This window comes from Poecilia reticulata, chromosome 3, assembly GCF_904066995.2.
Source record: "Poecilia reticulata chromosome 3, P_reticulata-male-v2, whole genome shotgun sequence".
In the NCBI taxonomy this organism is placed as follows: Eukaryota; Metazoa; Chordata; class Actinopteri; order Cyprinodontiformes; family Poeciliidae; genus Poecilia; species Poecilia reticulata.
Genome location: NC_088832.1, coordinates 2,910,320 through 2,930,711, shown reverse-complemented (window position 1 = coordinate 2,930,711; position 20,392 = coordinate 2,910,320). Strand labels below are relative to the sequence as shown.

The 20,392-nt window shown below is 40.2% G+C and overlaps 1 protein-coding gene and 1 long non-coding RNA gene across 9 annotated transcripts in view; one reads left to right on the top strand and one right to left on the bottom strand.

The window, feature by feature from the left end:
- The first annotated feature begins 837 nt into the window (after positions 1–837).
- Positions 838–20,392, top strand: part of LOC108166197 (uncharacterized) — a 32,802-nt gene continuing 13,247 nt past the window's right edge. For both annotated transcript variants that reach the window (XR_014086801.1, XR_014086800.1), the window contains exons 1-6: positions 838–1,220; positions 1,357–1,482; positions 6,539–6,713; positions 6,909–7,070; positions 10,464–10,498; positions 10,798–10,886. This is a non-coding gene — a long non-coding RNA (uncharacterized LOC108166197). The remainder of the gene's footprint in view (positions 1,221–1,356; positions 1,483–6,538; positions 6,714–6,908; positions 7,071–10,463; positions 10,499–10,797; positions 10,887–20,392) is intronic.
- tmc3 (transmembrane channel like 3) overlaps positions 11,424–20,392 on the bottom strand; it is a 115,957-nt gene continuing 106,988 nt past the window's right edge. For 6 of the 7 annotated variants that reach the window (XM_017304092.2, XM_008405081.3, XM_081604920.1 and 3 more), the window contains 3 exons: positions 17,363–17,405; positions 17,014–17,287; positions 11,424–12,668 (listed from right to left, as the gene is read on the bottom strand). In XM_017304092.2, the coding sequence (XP_017159581.1) occupies positions 11,699–12,668; positions 17,014–17,287; positions 17,363–17,405 (1,287 nt within the window). In that variant the 3' untranslated portion in view covers positions 11,424–11,698. The remainder of the gene's footprint in view (positions 12,669–17,013; positions 17,288–17,362; positions 17,406–20,392) is intronic. The other variant, XM_008405082.3, reaches the window with a different exon arrangement.

Below are 20,392 nucleotides of genomic sequence, written 5' to 3'. Positions count from 1 at the left end.
TAAGAAGGTAAGTTCCCCAAATATATTAAAACATGCTCTTTATGTTCTCTCTTTAATGTATTTATGTAATGTAATGGTGATGTATTGTCTCAATGTTTGTAACTCCCTGGCAGACATTATACCACAAAGTATGCTGCGTTTATACTGTTATGTATTCTGTATCTTAATAAAGATCTATTTAAAAAAGGTAAGTTTCATGTTAAGATAGTCATGTTTTTGATTTTGATTATTTTTTATGAATGCATTAACTTTCTGTTTGCGCAAGAGTATCAACTTCTGCTTAACGTAAGTTTATTTGTTTGGATGTCGCGATACGACTGTTCAGTACAGAGATGCTCAAGTCCAGACCCTGAGAACTGCTTTCCTGCAACTTTCAGATGCTTCCCTGCTCCAATTAACACACCTGAATGAAATGAAAGGCTGGTTAGCAGGTCTGTTGGAGTGAAGATGCATGAAAAGTTGCAGGACGGTATCTCTCGAGGACTGGACGTGAGCACCCTTGGTTTATTATTTTGTTAGCAGCTAAAGCTAGCCAAGCAGGTGTAGCACGGGGTGTCGGTGGTTAAACGAACATTAAAACTGTCAGAAAGGCCGTTTGAGTTAACATTATTTAGCTGCGGAGTCGTTTTCTTGAAGTTTTCGGCTATAGATGGCATAATGGGGAGAGTGGCTGTGCTGGACCGGTGGTTTGATCTATGCAATCAAAGCTAAGCCAAAATGTTTTTGTCTTTATAAATAATAATGATAATAAACAATAACATATTGGCTGCCTTCTTTTTTTCTTCATTAGTACGTCATGTTGGTGACTGAAGCCTGTTATGATGACTTCAGCACATTTCTTCTGACAGGTTGGCAGAAGAAATGCTGTCCAGAATGTTTCTATAAGCTGACTAATTTCTATAATGTCTAATGTCTGAGTTGTGTTCATGGTAATTATTTCTGACATTTTTATGCTTTATGTTGTAGGTGGTGAAAAATGCTCTCCAGGGTAAACCGGGTGGATAAAGTATTTTGGTGGGTCTGGTTAGTTTTGCTCACTTCTCTTTAAAATGTTTCTTTATTATCCTAATGTTTCTGCTATTTATCCTGTTGTTCCTCCAGGCTGAGAAAACCAGGCATTCTTCTGTTGGTTCATGTGCTTCGTCCTTCATCCAAAGGCCACAAGAAGAATCCAAAACAGCTCATGTCAAACTGTGGACCATGTTTTCAGAAATGTGCAGGTATGTGGTTATTCTAATGATCCTACTTATTTGTAGAATCACTTTCTCATTGGCTTTATTTGCTATCTGAATGTAGCTGTGCTGCTAAATATATTTAATAATTTTTATTATTCGTCGTCTTATCATTATGTCAAAGATGCAAGCCAGTGTTGAAGCCTTCCTCATTGCCGTGCAACCAGGACAGCCCTTCCTCCTGCATGTTGGTGAAAACAAGAACAGCACCAAAGACACTTCACCATCAGTGATCACAAGATCATCCAAGGTAGCTTTTAATGAACTTTCAAAGCACTCTTCACCTTCTGTGCAAATTTCTGTAAATTAATACAGCCTACAGTTTTCAACATTGATGTGACTTGCACAACAATTGAGGAGTTTAAGATCCTTGCTTTTACTTTACCTGGCAGATGGACACTCTTTATCAGAGATTGCGTCTGGCAGCTGAAGGAGGAACAGCTTATCCTGCTCTCTCCCGTCCTTACTGATAACTTTGCTTGTGAATTATTTTTAAAGTCACAATTTTTATGGTTTTATTCACATTATCGACGTCATAACTGGATTACTACAAACCTAAAAACCGGGAGATTTTCTCACTTTTACTTTTACCTCACTTTTCTTCACCTCCAAGTTGAACTAGGGCAAAATGCCCCCGTCTGACCCCAAGGACATTAGCAGTATTCTACAACGACTTCAGTTTTTAGAAACAAAGATTCAACGGCTGGAGGTGAACTTTGAGATCAACGCTACCTGTGGATATGAAACAACTCTTCCTCAAATCAGCGGAGAGGTCGTACACCCCGCACCAAGCAGCTCACCCTGGATCGCTCAGGGCGCCAAGCCAAAACAAAAGTCTCACACTGCAGATCCCATGAGACGACTAACGGGGAGAAAAATTCACCTGGATGAATCAGCGTGGCCGGCTCTGAGCCGAAACACACCTTCAACCTCAACACCTGCTCCGCCAAAGAATAGCAAACAAGCAGCTGGAACCAAAACGACTACACCGAGCCCACTCCCAAGGAAAATGTGACCAGCCCAAGCCTCAAAACATCCTGACTCCGTGGGAATCCCACTGAAAAACAGATTTTCTGCACTTCAGCAAAAGCCTCTGAGTGAAAACCCACCTTCAAACATCAGCAATGAGGCTAAACCAACGCATCCACTGCACAAAGCTCCGAAGGACAAAGGGACCACCAGGAAAACGAAAGGTATGCCAAGAATGCTTATTGTTGGAGATGAGGCAGTAAATGGAATCAGTCATGTTTTCAATCCCAAGAAAACGAGAGTGGTTTCTTTTCTTGGTGACACTGTATCTGATTTGACTTGCAAAGTGCTCTCTCTAACCACTGATCAGCCAAACATGGAGACTTTAGTTGTGCATGTTGGAGCCAACGATCTGGCAAAGCAAAAATCCGAGATTCTGAAAAAGGACTTTAATATTCTTCTGGACACTATGGGAAAATGAAAAACGGAAGTTATTTCTCAGTGGTCCAATTCCATCGCCTCAATGGGGAGACGAAAAACATTCCAGGCTGCTTATGATAAACAAATGGCTGATTAAAACCTGCTCTGCCAGCTCAGTGACCTTCATCGATAACCTCTGGATCTACTGGCAGCGCTTTCACCTCTTTGGAAGAGGAGGACACAATCTTAACAAACACGGAATAAGGCTGCTCACTGCAAACATTTTTCATTTTATCAACAAGAACAACAATGTGACCATCGCTTCAGAAGAACAGGCTCAAGGATGTCTGACTAGGATGGAGCCCTCCGCATATCAAGAACAAACTATTCAAATACAAACTGATAAAACATCGGCTGTGAACAGAATGACTGGTTCCCCTCCTCCTTCCCCCATCCCTCTCTGCTCCTACACTCACTCACAAGATCAGAGTTTCTCAGGAAGTGAATCACTAAAGAGAGTCGGGCTGCACCTGAGCCGCCTGAAAATGCTGGTGGAGAATTCAGGTCAGAGAGAAAGACGGACGGACTCTTTCTCCTCCCAGCTGGATAGTATGGATCAACAGGTTCGCCTCGGCACGACTCTCACTTCATCTAAGCCACCTGCCTCTGACCTCCCTGAAGATCCAGCACTCCGCATTTCTGAGGTCTGAGACCGGGGTCCAGATATTATCCTTACACCCGTCTTCCTCCAGAATGTGTCTGGCCCCCCAACATTGCATAGCAGGACAATACCTGTCCGGATCACTACAAGAACAGTTACAAAAAACAGAAATTCAAAAAACAGTGGTCTTAATTCAAACCTCAGACTGATCCACTGTCTAAAGCAGGGGTGTCAAACTCCAGTCCTCGAGGGCCGGTGTCCTGCAACTTTTAGAAGTGCCTCTGCTGCACCACACCTGAATAGAATAATTAGGTCATTAGCAAGGCTCTGGAGAACTGAGGAGGTAATTAAGCCATTTGATTCAGGTGTTTTGTACCTGTGGCACATCTAAAAACTGCAGGACAGCGGCCCTTCAGGACTGGAGTTTGACACCCCTGATCTAAAGGAACCTCAGACTGAAGAGCTTTCAGCCTCCGAGTCACTTAAACTGGCTCTTTTAATACCAGATCTCTCTGTTCTAAAGCTCTATTAATTAATTATTTCATCACTGAGCATAATATTGATGTTTTATTTCTGACAGTACGATTGCTTCATTAATATCATTCAGCCATGTTTCTAATTGAATCAATGCCTCCTAAGTACAATTTTTTAAGTGAAAATAGAAAACACAAAAAAGGAGGAGGCGTGGCTTCAATATTTAAGAATACCATAAACTGTAGTAAAATCTCTTTGGGTAATTTTATGTCTTTTGAATATCTTGGAATCGAGGTAAAAGGCCACAAACAAACTTTGACACTAACTCTATACAAAACACCAACATATGTGGAAAATTTCTTTGCGGACTTGAATGAGCTTCTATCTCTCATATGTATTGATTACGATTGTTTGATAATTGTCGGTGATTTCAACATTCATGTTGACAACCTGAAGACCGAGGGGCTAAAAAGCTCTGTAATATATTAGAGAGTTTTGGTTTAACACAACATGTCAAACAAGCAACACACACTCAGGGACACACACTGGACCTGGTTATCAGTAAAGGGTGTGAATATTTCCAGTGTCTCTGTAACTGATGTCGCCTGTCGGATCATTTTGCTGTTATCTTTGACAGTTCTTTATCCGTTAACCCACCTTTCACAGAAAACACAGCAGAAACATTTAATCAAATCTACTCTTCTTCCTCACTCTTAACTTATAGTGACGTAGATAAGTTGGTGGATGATTTTCAGTGCAAACTTTCAGATATCATTGATTACATTGCCCCCACTAAAGTGAAGGTTGTGACTGGTAGGAAGAAAACTCCATGGAGAAATGCACAAGTAGTTCAATCTGCATGACAACTCTGCCGTAGGGCCGAACGGAAATGGCGTAAAGGTCAACTGCACATTTATTGTGACATCTACAAGGAAAGACTACGTAACTATCACTCAACACTAAAACATGCCAGAGAGGCTTTCTTTGTAGATGTCATAAACAAAACCATCATCAACGCTCGAGCTTTATTTGCTACTGTTGACAGGCTCACAAACCCTCCTATGACGTTACCACCTGAACTTCAATCTAATGGCGCCTGCAACAAGTTTTCAAGTTTCTTTTCAGAAAAAATTCAAAAGATCAGAGGATTAATCTGCACATCCACTCCAAAGACAGTACCAATGCTGGGCCCAAACAAAACAAATGCAGGAAAAATGACCCAATTTCTACTACTAAATTATAAAACCCTAGAAGAAATTATTAGTCAATTAAGCTCCAGTTCCTGCTGTCTGGATGTCCTACCCACACATTTCTTTAAGAAAGTCCTGCCTGTTGTTGCTAATGATCTGATCCAAATAGTAACTCATCGCTCTCTTCAGGTGTTTTTTTCCCCCAGGCTTTGAAAACAGCAGTTATCAAACCACTGATAAAAAAGAACAATCTGGACAAATCACTACTGCAGAATTACAGGCTGATCTCCAACCTCCCATTCATCAGCAAAATTATTGAAAAAGCTGTTTTTGAACAATTAAATAACTTCCTAACAATAACAAACTGCTTTGACTCCTTCCAGTCTGGTTTTCGTGCTCACCACAGCACAGAGACTGGCCTAGCCAAAGTGTTCAATGACATCCATATAAATACAGACTGTGGGAGAACCACAGTGCTGGTTCTGTTGGACCTCAGTGCAGCTTTCGACACTGTTGACCACGACATTTTACTGAATCGACTGGAGAGTTGGGTCGGACTCTCCGGTCCAGTGCTGAACTGGTTTGAATCTTACATAAAGAACAGAGATTTCAAGAACAGAAACAAAACTGAAGTTATTATCTTTGGACCTAAAGAGGAGCGAACCCGAACCAACGCACAGCTTCAGTTATTACAACTAAAAACCAGTGATCAGTCCGAAACCTGGGAGTAGTGATGACCTCTGACCTGAACCTTCAGAGCCACATTAAGACAGTCACAAAGTCGGCCTTCTATCACCTGAAGAACATCTCCAGGATTAGAGGACTGATGTCTCAGCACGATCTAGAGAAACTCATCCATGCGTTTATCTTTAGCCGCATTGATTACTGCAACAGCGTCTTCACAGGTTTGACTAATAAATCAATCAAACAGCTGCAGCTGATCCAGAAGCTGCTGCTGATGTTCTGACTAAAACCAGGAAGATAGAGACATAACACCAGTTTTAAAGTCCCTCCTCTGGCTCCCTGTAGCTCAGAGAATAGACTTTAAAATACTGATGTTAGTTTATGAATCACTGAACGGTTTAGCACCACAATACCTTAAAGATCTGTTATTACTGTACCAACCGTCTGGACCCCTCAGATCTTCTGGTTCTGCTCTGCATCCCCAGAACCAAACGAGGAGAAGCAGCATTCAGTTTCTATGCACCACAGATTTGGAACAAACTTCCAGAAAACTGTAAAACAGCTGAAACACTGAGTGCCTTTAAATCTCAACTTAAAACCCACCTGTTTAGAGTTGCTTATGGCTAAATTAGGGTTAGAGTGCTGGTTTTGATGTCTTCCATGTTTTTCATTTCTTTTTCTTTCTTTTCGACGTTTTAATGATGTAATGTTTTTTGTTTTTTTATTTTTATTTTTTTAATCTCTCTCTTTCTCACTGTTTATTTCTGTTTTTATTTTAATTATGTAAAGCACTTTGAAATGCCTTGCTGCTGAAATGTGCTATACAAATAAAATTTGATTGATTATAATGATCATTTAAATGCATACTGTATCAATAAGAGGATTTGTTTTATGTTCTTCCAATTAAGGTCTTGGTTTATTACAGTCCCTGTGGCAAGCAGTTTTCTGCATGGTCAGCATTGAAGGCCATATTGTCTTTGAGAGGGTCCAGCCGACATTCCAGACAGGACAGCGTTGTCCATCTTCTACATCTTCAGCCTCCAATATCAACATGAGGCAGCCAAGACTTTGGTTCATTCAACGGTAAAACCATTACTATAATTTTCTTTTACAATGACTTGTTTTAAAACAAGTTATGATTAACATTTGACAAAGGTGGTGATGTTTTCTATTTACGTAATTAAAAACATCTTTATTTATATATTGTACCAGCTGTATTCAGAATGCCACACTATTTATATTCTCAGGAATTTTCCCATTTTTGATTTTGTTTTTTAGTGGCTTCATTGGGATTAACCCAGAAAGGGGCACAAAAGCCGGTCATGGGAAGATGGTACCCAAAAAGACTGGAAAGAACATTCAAAAGAAAACGTGACAGTCAGTGTTCAGGTTTCCACCCTCATCAAACACCTGATGGACTTTGAGTGGCAACTCATTCAGGTTAGTTGTCCTTTTCTTTTCTTTGAAATATTTCTGTTTCCATATTATTCAGGATCTAAATTGTATTGTCTTTTCTTTTTCCATGTTCATCTGCATCTAATAAAGTAAGTGCCACTTGGACTCTTGAAAACCATTAATAGTTCACATTTTAAAACCATGTTAATACTAGAATTCCACATTATTTCAGCCATGTTGAATTTTAGATTTTGAAAGTCCTTTTTCATTGATTTGCTTGGTGATAACCAAAGCATGGATATTTCTTTAAGAACTGTGTTTTTATGTTCATAAGATTGTAGAAATCAATGAGTTAAATCCAGTTTATGTCGCTGTAAACTGAAAGTCTTCAATTTTTATTCCAGTGTTAGTGAAACTATATATTGACTTTGAAGACCTATTTTTTGCCAGTTATCAGAGGAATGGTTATGTTATTCGTTTTGAATGTTTAAAATATACTGGAAATATATGTGGTTTGAGGCATAGTGGTGCCTTTAAAAATTCTGTTCTGAAGGTTACTGCCAAGAAAACTGTAATGTTACTTTTTAAAGTACAGTCTTAGTTTTACCATAAAACATTAATACCTAACCCAGTGTAAGCTTCTTAGAAGTGCTACAATTGGTGCAGTTCTAAAATGCATAATCAGAACTTTACATAACACAGGGTTAGGGTTAGGGATGTGATACATCCTCTTCAGGATTAAATACGGTACAGCTACTGTGCATTTACAGGAAACTACATCCTCTTCTGTTACATCCCTAAGTTGAGCTAAGTGTGTTCAGTGCTGGATGGTGAATGTCACATTAAATTTGTTCCATTTGTGTGACTTTGTAACATTAGAACATTTTCAGCATTAATGCCTGTTTTATACTTAAATCTCATTATTTCTCAATTAATAACACTGAGGGGTTTAGTCCAGGTCCTGGAACTAGTAAACAGGTGAACAGAAGGTAAAAAGGTTTAGCTACAACAGGAATGAGTCAAAAGGCGGTGCTCAACAGTTGATTTGCATTTGCACTCAGCAACTTCATTTAAATACGAAAACCTCTGCTAGGCACAAGGAGGGGGGGGGCTGATAGGGGAACATGGACACACAGCGTTTTTGACCATTTCTGGCAGTGTTCGACTCTGACAAAAACCTCTTGCCAAAAGCCCTCAATCTCCATGCGCACGGCAGAACAAGGTGTCAATAGCTGATGAAAATCCCACTTTTCATCCAGTGTGCGTAGCTCTGCCCAGCAGCAGGTCTCCTTCACTCCTGCATAGGTCTAATCCCAGCGCGAGCGTCGTAGCGCTCATGTTGCGTTTAAAGGCGGCTCGGAAAGACAGGTTACTACATGTTAACAACGGATTAAACAGTTTTAACTGCTGATAAAAGTGACATAGGATACAGATATGGGGAGTGTGGAAGCCCCTACTGTATCAAATTGACATAGGAATAACAGAGACTTGGTCATTCTAAGGTAAAAACCCAGCGCATACAGCGTTCATGTTTTTTTTTTTTCATCCAGACAGCTTCCCGCGACCCCCCTGCAATTGCACGCCCCACAGTTTGGGTCCAAAACCGATCATCTCCATAATGAATATATGTCAGATCTTCTAATTTCCTTTGCTGCATAATGTACATTTCATTTATTCTGGCGTTAGGTAAATGTATCTTGAAGGAGAATAACACTTAAATAAAAGTCCAACAAGGATATTAATTTAGAATTAAAAATAACTCACCCTGAATTACCATGATAGATATAATGAATGTAATAAAAGTGACATTAATGAAGGGGAAAAAACTCAATCCAGACTTTAAGTAAGTTTAGTGTCTGGTTCACAGAGTATGAAGTTAATTTTTCCCCCCAATTATTCAATAAAAAAAACCCTCAGTTGAGTAAAATACAATTCTAATTAAAACCTTTGGAATTGTAATAATTCCTTTTTTAAAAACAAAAAGTTTTGTTTTTACATATCTTGCATATGCATAGTGTTATGCTCTATATAGAGATTCTCCTTAGCTTTGATTGTATATGTCACAATTTTAATGTTAATATTCTGTCCTAGAATGCGGCTAAATGTGCCCTTTTTTTTTGAGCACCTGCCCCTTTATGGTAAATGGACTGAACTTGTATAGCGCTTTGCTTTATCCAATCATTTTTGACCACTCAGAGCACATTACACTAGTCACATTCACCCATTCGCACTCTCAAACGCTCACACATTTATACACCGATATGCAGCTCGGTAGGCAACTTGGGGTTAGGTGCCTTGCCCAGGGGCACATCGACATGTGGCAGGAGGAAGCTGGAATCAAACCTACAACCTTCTGATTGGAAGACGACTACTCTACCCACAGAGCCACAGTCGCTCCAATGTTTAGTGGTCTCTGCACGGCCCTGGTCTCTCCCGTGCCCCGGTTCAGTACAGAGAGCTGGTTATATAATGAATAAATAAATAACATTGGAAATAAATGTGTTTATTAAACAGTTTACATCTTTAATATCTTATTAATTAAATGTTGAAACCCATATTTAAAACTTGTGTTAAACTGTTGTTACAAGGTGTATTTTTACTGTACTTTACAGAGTTTTGGAAGAGCATAAATCTATTTTATCAGAAAAAAAAGTTAGTGGATGGGACTAAAACAACTTACATCCAAGGTGATTGGTCCACATTTGAGTTTGCGTTCATGTCAACCAATCGGATTTTGCAACCTACTTGTTAAGTAAAAGTTAAAATGTACAGTATGTCTTATGGAAGACTGTAGCAAATGTAAAATAATTGAATGCATTGTCATTCTGTGTCAGTTTTACAATCACATGTAAAAGTTTATTGAAAAACATTTTTATTGGAAAGTGGCACTTTTGGTCCTTGCTTCATGTGATTAGACTCTGACATAAGTCTAATTTTGTGGTCCTAAAAGGAAAGTCTTTCTCACAGCCCTGTTCTAATTCATAATGCTAGAACTATGACAAAGGTGTCATAGTTCTAGCATTATGAATTAGAACAGGGCTGTGAGGATATAAGGATATTGAAACTGAAAATAAATACTGGCTCTGAAAATTAACATTAACTTATAAATGTAATACATGTGTACTTAAAGTTCTGAAAGTCAAACAAAAATTGATAGTGAAAAATTAATTAAAATTCTTAACATATACATAAAAAAAAAATCAAGTTTTCACACTTATTCTTTTTTAAAGGTTTTGTTGGCTCTAGTGGCCTTTATTTGAGGGCAGTTTGACAGGGGGGGCGGCGGGTGTCACCAGGCCGGGAATCGAGCCTGCGACCACCGACATGAGGACCAAGGCCTCAATATGTGGGTTGTGCTTTGCCCCACACCACCACAGTGCCCCCACACTGATTCTTTTATTTCAGTTTTTTTTTGTTTTTTTTCAGATCCAAATTCAGGGGCTGCATCTTTCGAAGGACCTGGTCAGCATAGGGTGAGTGCTTTGGAAGCCTAAAAGCACAAAGGCCAAAACATTGATATATATGCAATATATATCACCAATATATGTTAAAGGCTGTGAATTCAGATGGGTTTGTCCTTCACCAGCTGTTCCTGCCATAGATATAAATATATATTCATGTCTAGGTTTCCCTCCCCCATCTTATGTTTCCTAACAATCATGACAATTTTTTTAATTCTAGAAGAACTCTAGTTCTACCATCACTGCAGTCATGTTATATCTCAGGCTGAGAGATGATTATATCTCCATCCATTCCAACGCGCTTATTCCAGGTGGAATTGGGAGGGGTGCTGCTGTCCAACAGTCAACGGACAAGAGGACGGGTCACCCTGGACAGGTCGCAGGAGACAGTCATGTTCAGGTAAAATGAGTAAGCTTCTTGCAATTTATTACTTTATGGGTAATAAAATTACCAACAATTACATGTAGCCTAAACTTATAACCTTATTTTCACACTCATAACAAATGTACATGTTAATAAAGTCATTTAAACTAACTTTTAAATGGAAGAAAGTAGAACATTTTCTTTTCAGGGTATTATATGCTCTGACCACATAAAAATAATGAAAATCATACCTTAAAACTAGAATTCTTTTTGTTCTCCATCCTCCCTTTAACCAGACCAAACTATTATACTGCAGGAATAACCTGAGTGAGTTAAATAATTTGTTGCCAACCAGAAGACGGTAACTATTAGGAAGTACATTTCTATTTCAGAAGTAATAGACCACTTTCATCTGCAACTGCCTTAGTTTGCTTAAAACATGGTAATGCGTTTTAGAAATCTTCCCCCACTAAAATGGAGCAAATATTTTAGCCACTTTAAATTGATACATAAAAAACTAAAAATCCCTGAAAGCTTTGAAAAAATTGCAGTAAAGAAATCAAAAATCTGAAATACACTCACCAAAGAAGACACTGATTTTATTTATTTTCTCAATAAAAAGCAGTTGTAATATTTAACAAAACTTAATATTTTTAGAGCAAGCTAAAAAAAAGCTGTTACTTCACATTGTTGTAATAACCCATGTAATTGTATGTTACATACCTTTTATGTGCATACATGTTTATACCAAACGATGGAGAATTATATATTTTTTTACCATTTGTAGTTGCAGATTAACATGAAGGATATACATACTAATTAACAAACACAAATGTGGAAAAAAAGGGTTACACATTGGAACAGATCAAGTCATTTGATTCTGTGTAGTTTATATCAAAGTTTGCCTTGGTTTTCTTTTTGGACACCTTTTCTTGCCTGACATCAGATCCTAGATGGCGCTCTTTGCTGTGGATGACCTGAATATATTGATCAGTACTGCTGTTTTGTTGGTCACTGCTGGAGGCTATGGAGGCCGAGTCAGATTCAGTTAGATGAGTTTCAAGCTGACCCCTTAACTTGGGCTTTAATTGAGACCCCATATGTCTGCTTCTGGTGGGGGACTGATGCTGTCTCCTTGGAGAATGGACAGGATGCCTTTGTGTGTGAAAACATACTTTTTCTTTTATACTGGCCTGAGACGGAGACGGTAAGTTGAAATCTCCCCAGTCAACTCCTTCTTTACCAGCTTCCTCTTCATCATCTTTTTGAATCTCATTCCTTGCTCTTTGACTTTCTCTAAAACTATCTAACCTTTCACCAATGTAGAAGTGCGCTTGTTGGTGGTGGTCAGGCAATGAACAAGGTCGAAGGCTTTTGCCTAAAGAAGTCCTTTTCCTGTCTTTTCCAGTTTCTTCCTCCTCTTTCCTGAGCTGCTGTGATGTGTGGGAGCGAGGGGGATGTTGGGGATTGGTGCGAGGTGTGTAGTGTTTTATGTTGCGCGGGTATAGCTCTAGGATCTCTGTGGGCTCCTCCATGAGATAGTGCCTTGGGATTCGTGTGGCTGAGCACAGTAGCTTCCTACGGGGCCTGTGCTCATTGACAATCACATAGCGGGTAGTGGGACCACGGCGCCCCCCATAATTTTGGGCAGCAATGATTCCAGCAGCCTCAACAGGGTGTAGAGAACGAATGGTTTTCCTGTACAAGGGGTCAGTGTGGATTGCATTAGAAAGGCCAGATGGTGGATTATATGCCATGTGGTGGCAAGACTTGGATCTGCAGGAACCACTTTGGCCACCAATGAAATGTCGAGGTCTACTATGAGGGAAAGGGGGAGAAACAACATTAATCAGCTTGTACAGTAATCATGTTCTATTTATTTACACTTTCCCAAGTTGCAAGAGCAGACAGTGAGCCAACTGCATGCCAGAATCTGTGTGAGATATATCTTTGTTCACAAAGATATATGCACTCTCATCACTATGCACTCAATCCAAACTTCTGAAAGCGTAACTGCTGTCAGCATATACATAGTCAGTCTTTAGGGTGTTTTCACACCTGATAAAGGCTTAAAAATGATAGCAGCTGCAGTACGCCACAAGCTGATAAACAGCTTTAAATTTAGATTCTGCGTTTCCTCGCTCTCTGTGATGGCACGCAGACGCATTGCCATGGCAACTGACCTCTGATCCATTTGCATTCTCACAGCCTTCTGACCAGAGTTCTCTTCAGCCGGACAGAGACCTAGGTTTGTAGGCACTTTAGAGTTCTCTTTTTTTAGTCCTCATTAGAAATCTGACTTTCTAGACAAACGAATTAGAGTCTGATTAAAGTGGACTAAACAGGGCTGGTGTGAATGCACCCATTCACACCAGGTTTGTGACGAGCAATGGTGCAGTATTCTCCAGAAAGACTGTTGGCATAAAGAGATTGCAAAAACTGCGCTACAGGCAAACCTGTTGTGCAAAAACACCTTCCAAATAGAATATTTGAAGTGAAAGGTGGAACATGATCCATCCCAAGTTCAGTGAGTCCACTATAAACTGACCTTAACCCATCTTTGCTATCTTTGTTACGGTTGTGTAAAATAATCAACTTTATTTATAAAGAGCTGAAACAAAGTGCTGTACATGAGAGATAACATAACAAAGCTAAGCACACAACAATATACCTGAATTAAAAGCTCAACACAAAAAAACGTAAGATACATTAAATCAATACCAATAAAAGTTTAGTAAAATCAAATCTCATCTGGGTTGAAAACTGATGAGTAAAAATATTATAGATGGGTCTTAAAATAACTTGTTTAAAATAAACAACAATTAGCCTGGTGGGGGAGGGCAAGCTTATATACACTGGAGCCAGAATGTTTAAGTCAGGGGTTTCAAACTCAATTTACCCAGGAGCCACTGGAGGCAGAGTCTGGGTGAGGCCGGGCCGCATAAAGGATTCCACAAAAAACATAAAAAAAATATCCTCAAAATGTCATCAACATTTAATTATTTCTCCAATACATAAAGTGGATGGAGGATCAAAACCGACATAAGAAATAAAAGCATAAATATATATTTAGTTTTTCCTTTTCCTTACACATGAGTTTCCGTCAAGTAACGTATATATTTTCTTTATTTCCATGTCAAGAAAAATATTGTGCTATTGTGCTTTGTCTTTTTTTGCTTCTCCCTTTTCTGCTCGCTGTATTTCGTTTGCTGTTTTTTTTGCTGCATCTTTTTTTTTTTAAGTTTTTTTTTATATTTTATTTTTGAGATATTGAGAAGATTACAAAAGCACAGTTTTACCTGGGCAGTCGGTAACACAACAAAACCACCGGGATGAAGTTTGTTTTGGACTGTGGCCTGCAAAGATGGCACCGAGCGACTGGAGCTAAACGCCCCACAAGGTCTGACGCAGTGACGTTGGTTCCAATAGTAGACATAGAAGGCAGCTCCTCATTTACATAACGATGCAGCAGAAAAACAGCAAAGGGAAAATACAGCAAGCAGAAATACAAAGCAAATATCAATTTTTCTTAACAAAAAAGCATGTTTAGGGGATATAAAAAAGAAAATATATACATTACTTGACAGAAATTCATGTGTAAGGATGGTCCTCAATAGAACTGCAGGCTTTGGCTTTGACAAAGACATGATGAGGGTGTGACAAAATTTAGTTTATTCTACTTGGCGTCACTCTTGTTCTACGTTTCACAGAAGTCCTTAGCCAGCTGGCAACGTATGGAGAACGTCTCGACGCGTGACATCATTACCGCTTCTACTTGCCACAACAGCGAGGCGGATGACAAACAGCCTGGTAGCCGTCGCCTTTCTCTGCGTTTGATCGTGGCATTTGTTAATGCTAGAAAGTACCGGAATGGTGACTGCAGGGAAGGGCAACTGGTACCAGACTGTTCCATCATCTGCCACACTATTGTTACAAGAGCAGTGTGCATGAAGTCAGTGTAGCTTAGCACCGAATGTCAGCCATGACGAGGAACGGCGGGCGGGACTTCCTTCAGAGGTCCGCTCACCTTAATTTTATACTTTCATATTATGGTGGGGACCACGAGAATGAGACCTCTGGTTTAAAGGGATCCACAATTAATTGGAGCAATAGACATTATTTGGGAAATATTTATTTTACATGTAAAAAAATTACAGTAATAATACTGTAGGTTATTTAGTTTTTTATAAATTTTAATAAAATATTGTCACATGACAGACGTTCACTCTGCATTGCATTATGGGCAAATGACATCAAAAAGTTCAACTGCCTGACTCCCTCCAGGAAAAATAGTGATGAGTAACGTTATCATATGGAGTGAAAATAGTCTCCAAATATTGGCGTGTATGATGCTGTATTTGTAGTCTGTGTAAGCTTCTTCATGTGTAACTTTGGATAGTTGAATCTGTGAAACATGATTTGTAAACCGTAAAAGGAAAATTTGTGCGTAACTCCGGGTACTTGTAAATATGTGGTCAAATGCATTCACAAATACAATACAATACGAATACAAAATAAAAGTATACACAAATACAATTTCTACAAATATAAAATTTCTACACACAAATTTTTTAACTTCAACTTCACAAAACATAATTACGAATTCAAACCTTCTACGCCTACAAATATTGAGAAAGTACGCACGAGTCGCCTGATACACATAGAGAAAACTGCATTTACGCACAGATCCGGTTATGAATGCATGAGGATTTTTGATTCATTTCAGCCTCTGATTTGTGCGCAAGTGGTGTCTTTAAATCCTGGTGGTAAACTGGGTCATGTGATTTTTGCTCGGCGTCCAGTGTTTTCATCCCCTGAATATTTGTCACTGTGCTTGTGCCGAAGTGGCAAAGATGTTATTTAGTTGGAAAACAGAATATTTCAGTACTTATTTATAATACTCCAAAACTGTTTATAGACATACTGTGCATTTTTGAGCGGTACAGATGAGATGTGTAGAAATTTTATATTTGTAGAAATTGTATTTGTGTACACTTTTATTTTGTATTGGTAATTTCCTCATATTTGTGTATGCATTTGACCACATATTTACAAGTACCCGGAGTTACGCACAAATTTTCCTTTTACGGTTTACAAATCATGTTTCACAGATTCAATAACACCCCAAACAGTGACACAGTGTGGCATTATCTAAAATTACACCAGTCAAATATGATAACTACTGGGGTAAAGTTAGCCTTCCTATGTTTACTCTGTAGACTCCAGGACAGAATGGACCTGATGATGTCATCAACCCATCGGTGAAAAAAATGGCGACCTCCATGGGTGAAAAACATAACTAAATATATACATTTTTAAAGTAATTATGAGTTTTGGTATATCACAAACAGCAATTTTTTAGTTAATAGGAAAATAACTGCATATTTAGTCCAACGTGTTCAACTAATCCCAGATCCCTTTAAAACAATCTAGTGATAATAATTCCAGGCCATCTGTCTGCAGAATCCTGAGATGAATATTTTGATGGTGTTTTTATTGTACTGTAAACCTTAAAGGAATTTAAAAAATAGCTCATGGGGAGTCTTGCATTCTGCTTAATTATATAAAGAGAATGTACCAAGCTGGTCTCTGGCTGTGGAATAAGCCAGTTTGGGTGTGGCTTTATCGATTTGTGTAAAATAATTATTTCCCTAACCCTAACAATAAAGCTTGGACATTTTTACTTTTTTCTATGTGAGTTTATGGTATTGCAATAAAAACTGAATTTATTTTAGGGTAGTTGACAAATTTTTAACGCGGTGCCAGTAACTTTGAAGTGAATTGAACTGATATAAATCTCCTTTTCTCTAAATAAAAACATTCAAAAATTTTGGAAACAAGTAATTCTCATTCTTTGTAGCACTTCTTCAAAAGCAAATAAAATTAATTTCTGAATTATTTGCAAAAGTATCTACACCTCTTGAACTTTAAGATTATAACTGCATGTCACAATTTTCAAAATTTTAATCCATAAAACTTAAAAAAATGAATTTTGCTTCCATTTATGTACTACTTTGTGTGGATCATTAACATAAAATCCATGTGTTTTTACTGTAAGATGTAAAATAATAAAGAGGTATACCTTTACAAGACGCTGTACAGTTGTAGACTTTGTTCTAATTCGTTGAAAATTCTAGCAAAACTATCATGACGTGTTTAATACCTGTTTGGTAAGGGTTCCACTTGGTGTTTGGGTAGTACGATCACAGCTGGTCTTCTGACAGATTCAGACACATGTCCTTCATTCAGGTCAGCTCCTGAAGCTGATTGGGTGATGGTACGGATACTGTCACTATGATTAATAGGAGACTGAACGTTTGTAACGCTGCCATTTTGCTGGGAAGATGAGGTATGTATGGAAGCTTCATGGCTTGGGATGTCACTTTCCTGCTGATCTGGGTTTTTGTCAGCTGAGGCCTCTGGGGTTTGCAGCCTTGCTGTGACAGTAGCAGCATAAACACAATCACAACACTAGTTTTATCAGAACAAACCCCACAAAACTCCAAAAGTACCTGCAGCCATCTGAAACACTTTTTTCTTGTCCTCTGTCCGCTCCTAAAAAGATGGGGGGATGGGGGGGGGAAGAGATAATCCAACCAAAGAAAGAAAGTAATTCAACAACAATTGTTATTTTTGTCTCAAGTACAATACAATGCACTGGCTACATGTCTTTTTCAAGGACTGATTAAGAAGAGATTAAAATCGAAATTCCCAAAGGAGAAATAAATATTGCTGTAACTAATTTGTAATGTATTTTCCGCACTATAAGGCACCTAAAAACCTTCGATTTCCTCAAAAGCCGACAGTGTGCCTTATATATGGACCAATATTGAGCCACAACAGGTCTAGCAACTACAGTAAGCAGCCGCCGACTTTATTTTCGCCCGTAGAAGAAGAAGTGTGCGGTGCATGCTGGGATAGTCGTCAGAACACTGGTTTGTTAATAAAGTTTGACTGACCTATCTACCTACCGACCTGATAATCAGGTCGTCTGCAGGTCATTTAGCACCACGTTCTCCATCAACATGCTGTGCTCAAACTGAGAAGGGTGACCATCGTCCGGCCACGCCCAGTCCAGTCGCAGAAGGCTCTCCTCGCCGACCGGAGTCGGACTGTTTTGTTGACATTCTTTATGTCAACAAAGTGGCTTTAGACATTCATCCGGGTAGCTTTGACTAGGGTTACCAAGGGTCCAGTCACTATACATTTAAAGCCGGGAGGGGGGAAGAGAGACAGAGACTGTGGCGGCAGCGTGTCGGTTGGTCTGTGTTACCCAGAAAGCAGTTGGGCACAATATCGCAACACCGACACCATGAGTGAAACAATGACTGGGGCAGACTACTATATAAAGTACTGGGGGACAACTTTACATATGTGGATGTGTTATGATTCATGTCCTGTCCATGCTGTGTTAAGCACTCATTCAGTTCACCTGCCACGCCTGATTGCTTACCTGTTCCACCTGGGCCTTGCCCTACTTAAACACCCCTCAGCCTCTGCTTCCCTGCCAGATTATCGACAGCCACGAGCCAGTAGAGATCCAGCGTTTCCTGCCAAGCCTTCTGTGTTTCTTCGACCCCTCCTTCTGACCACGGATTTACCCCTCCTGCCAAGCCCTTCACGGATCCATTCTATTCTGGATTTCTGGACCCTGACCCAAGCTCTGCCTCACGACCACCGATTACTGCCTGCCCCTCTAAGCTAAGTCTGCTCTCTGTCCTCCTGTGTATGACCTCTGCCTGTTTTTCGACAAAGTCTCTGGGTGCTGCATCTCGGATCTCCCCGTGGAGATCTTCCTTGCCTCCACAGAAGCCTGTTCCTCTGGTTTCCTGCATCTCCCTGTCATCAGACCCTCTGTTCCTCTGCTCCACCCGTCCACTGCTCTACAGGTCAGTTAAGCTGAACATTTCTAAGATACCCCTCCTTTGTCCGTGCTTCACCAGTCTTCTCCCCTCTCTCCTCAGTGCTGTGTTTGATGACCTCTCCCTTAGCTGAAACCAGTATCTGAAAAAATAAACTTTGTTTTCCTTTTTTACTCCTGTGTGTGGTTGAATTTCCGGGTCCCCTCTGAGTACCCTTACAGTATAATCTGGCCACTATGGACCCGTCACCCACACAGGAGTGGCGTTCCAGTGTTGAAGGCGCTATTAACCGCCTGGAAGCTAACATGCAAGAAATGATGTCTATGCTTGATAAGATGTCCTCCTCTCCTCCCCCAAAGAGCACTTCTCCTAGCCCCAAGGCTTCTAAGTCTGGCTACCAGGTCTCGCCCATTTATGAGCCCCGTCTGTCGCCTCCGGAGGTTTTCAAGGGTGAGCAGAGTCAATGTCGTCCTTTCATTACTCAATGTGAGATTGTTTTTGAACTGCAACCATCATCTTTCCCAACTGAACGTGCTAAAGTAGCCTATGCTATTTCTCTCCTCTCGGGGAAGGCCAAGTTATGGGGTACTGCTGAGTGGCAGAAGGACTCCCTCATTTGTTATCAGTTCAAGGACTTTTCTAAGGAGCTAATCAGAGTCTTCGATCCTGTTCTGCCTGAGAGGGAGGCTGCACGTGGTTTGCTCAAACTCAAACAAGGCAGGAGGCGAGTCACAGAGTACATAATTGACTTTCATGCTCTTTCTTCAGGAAGTGACTGGAACGATGAGGCACTATGTGACGCTTTCTACCAGGGTCTCAGTGAGGAGGTAAAGGATGAACTGTCTACACGGGATGCTCCCAAGGATTTGGAGGAACTGGAGACTCTGGCCGCAAGGATCGACATGAGGCTTCATGAGAGAAGGTTGGAGAGGGGTTCTTTCAGTCGTACTTACCAAGTTGAACGTGTTCCCAGGCCACAGCAATCTGTCTCATCCCCACCTTTGAGCTCATCTCCCACCTCTCTGGCGGAGGAGCCTATGCAGATAGGTCGATCACGCTTATCCCCACAAGAGAGAGAGCGGAGACTTAAGAGAGGCCTTTGTTTCTATTGTGGTGGAGAGGGTCACCTACTTCGTCTGTGTCCAGCAAAAGGCCAGGCTCAGTAGGAGGTAAGAGGCTCCTGCTGAGTCAAAAGAGATTTAAATCCTCTCCTTTCTCTGTTCAGGCCTTTCTCCAAACTGACTGCCTTACCAAACACCTATCTGTCTTTATTGATTCAGGAGCAGACACTGAGTTCATGGACCGTGGCCTTGCCGAATCTCTTGGTATCCAACTCCTACCCACCTCTAAGCATCTTGAAGTTTTGGCTATTGACGGCCATGTACTTCACCAGGTCACCCACGAAACGGGCCCCATTAAGTTTAGTATTTCCGGGAATCACCATGAAGTCATTTCCTTCCTGATAATAAATTCCCCTGGTCTCCCTGTCATTTTGGGGGCCACTTGGTTGAGAAAACACAACCCCCACATTGACTGGGTTAGGGGCGAGGTGTTGGGCTGGTCACCATCTTGCCATTCCACCTGCCTCTTAGCGGCTTCGGCCCCATGTACTGTCCCTATCTCAGGACAGGAGACCTACCCCGACCTATCCAAAGTACCTGCTGTTTACCATGACCTTAG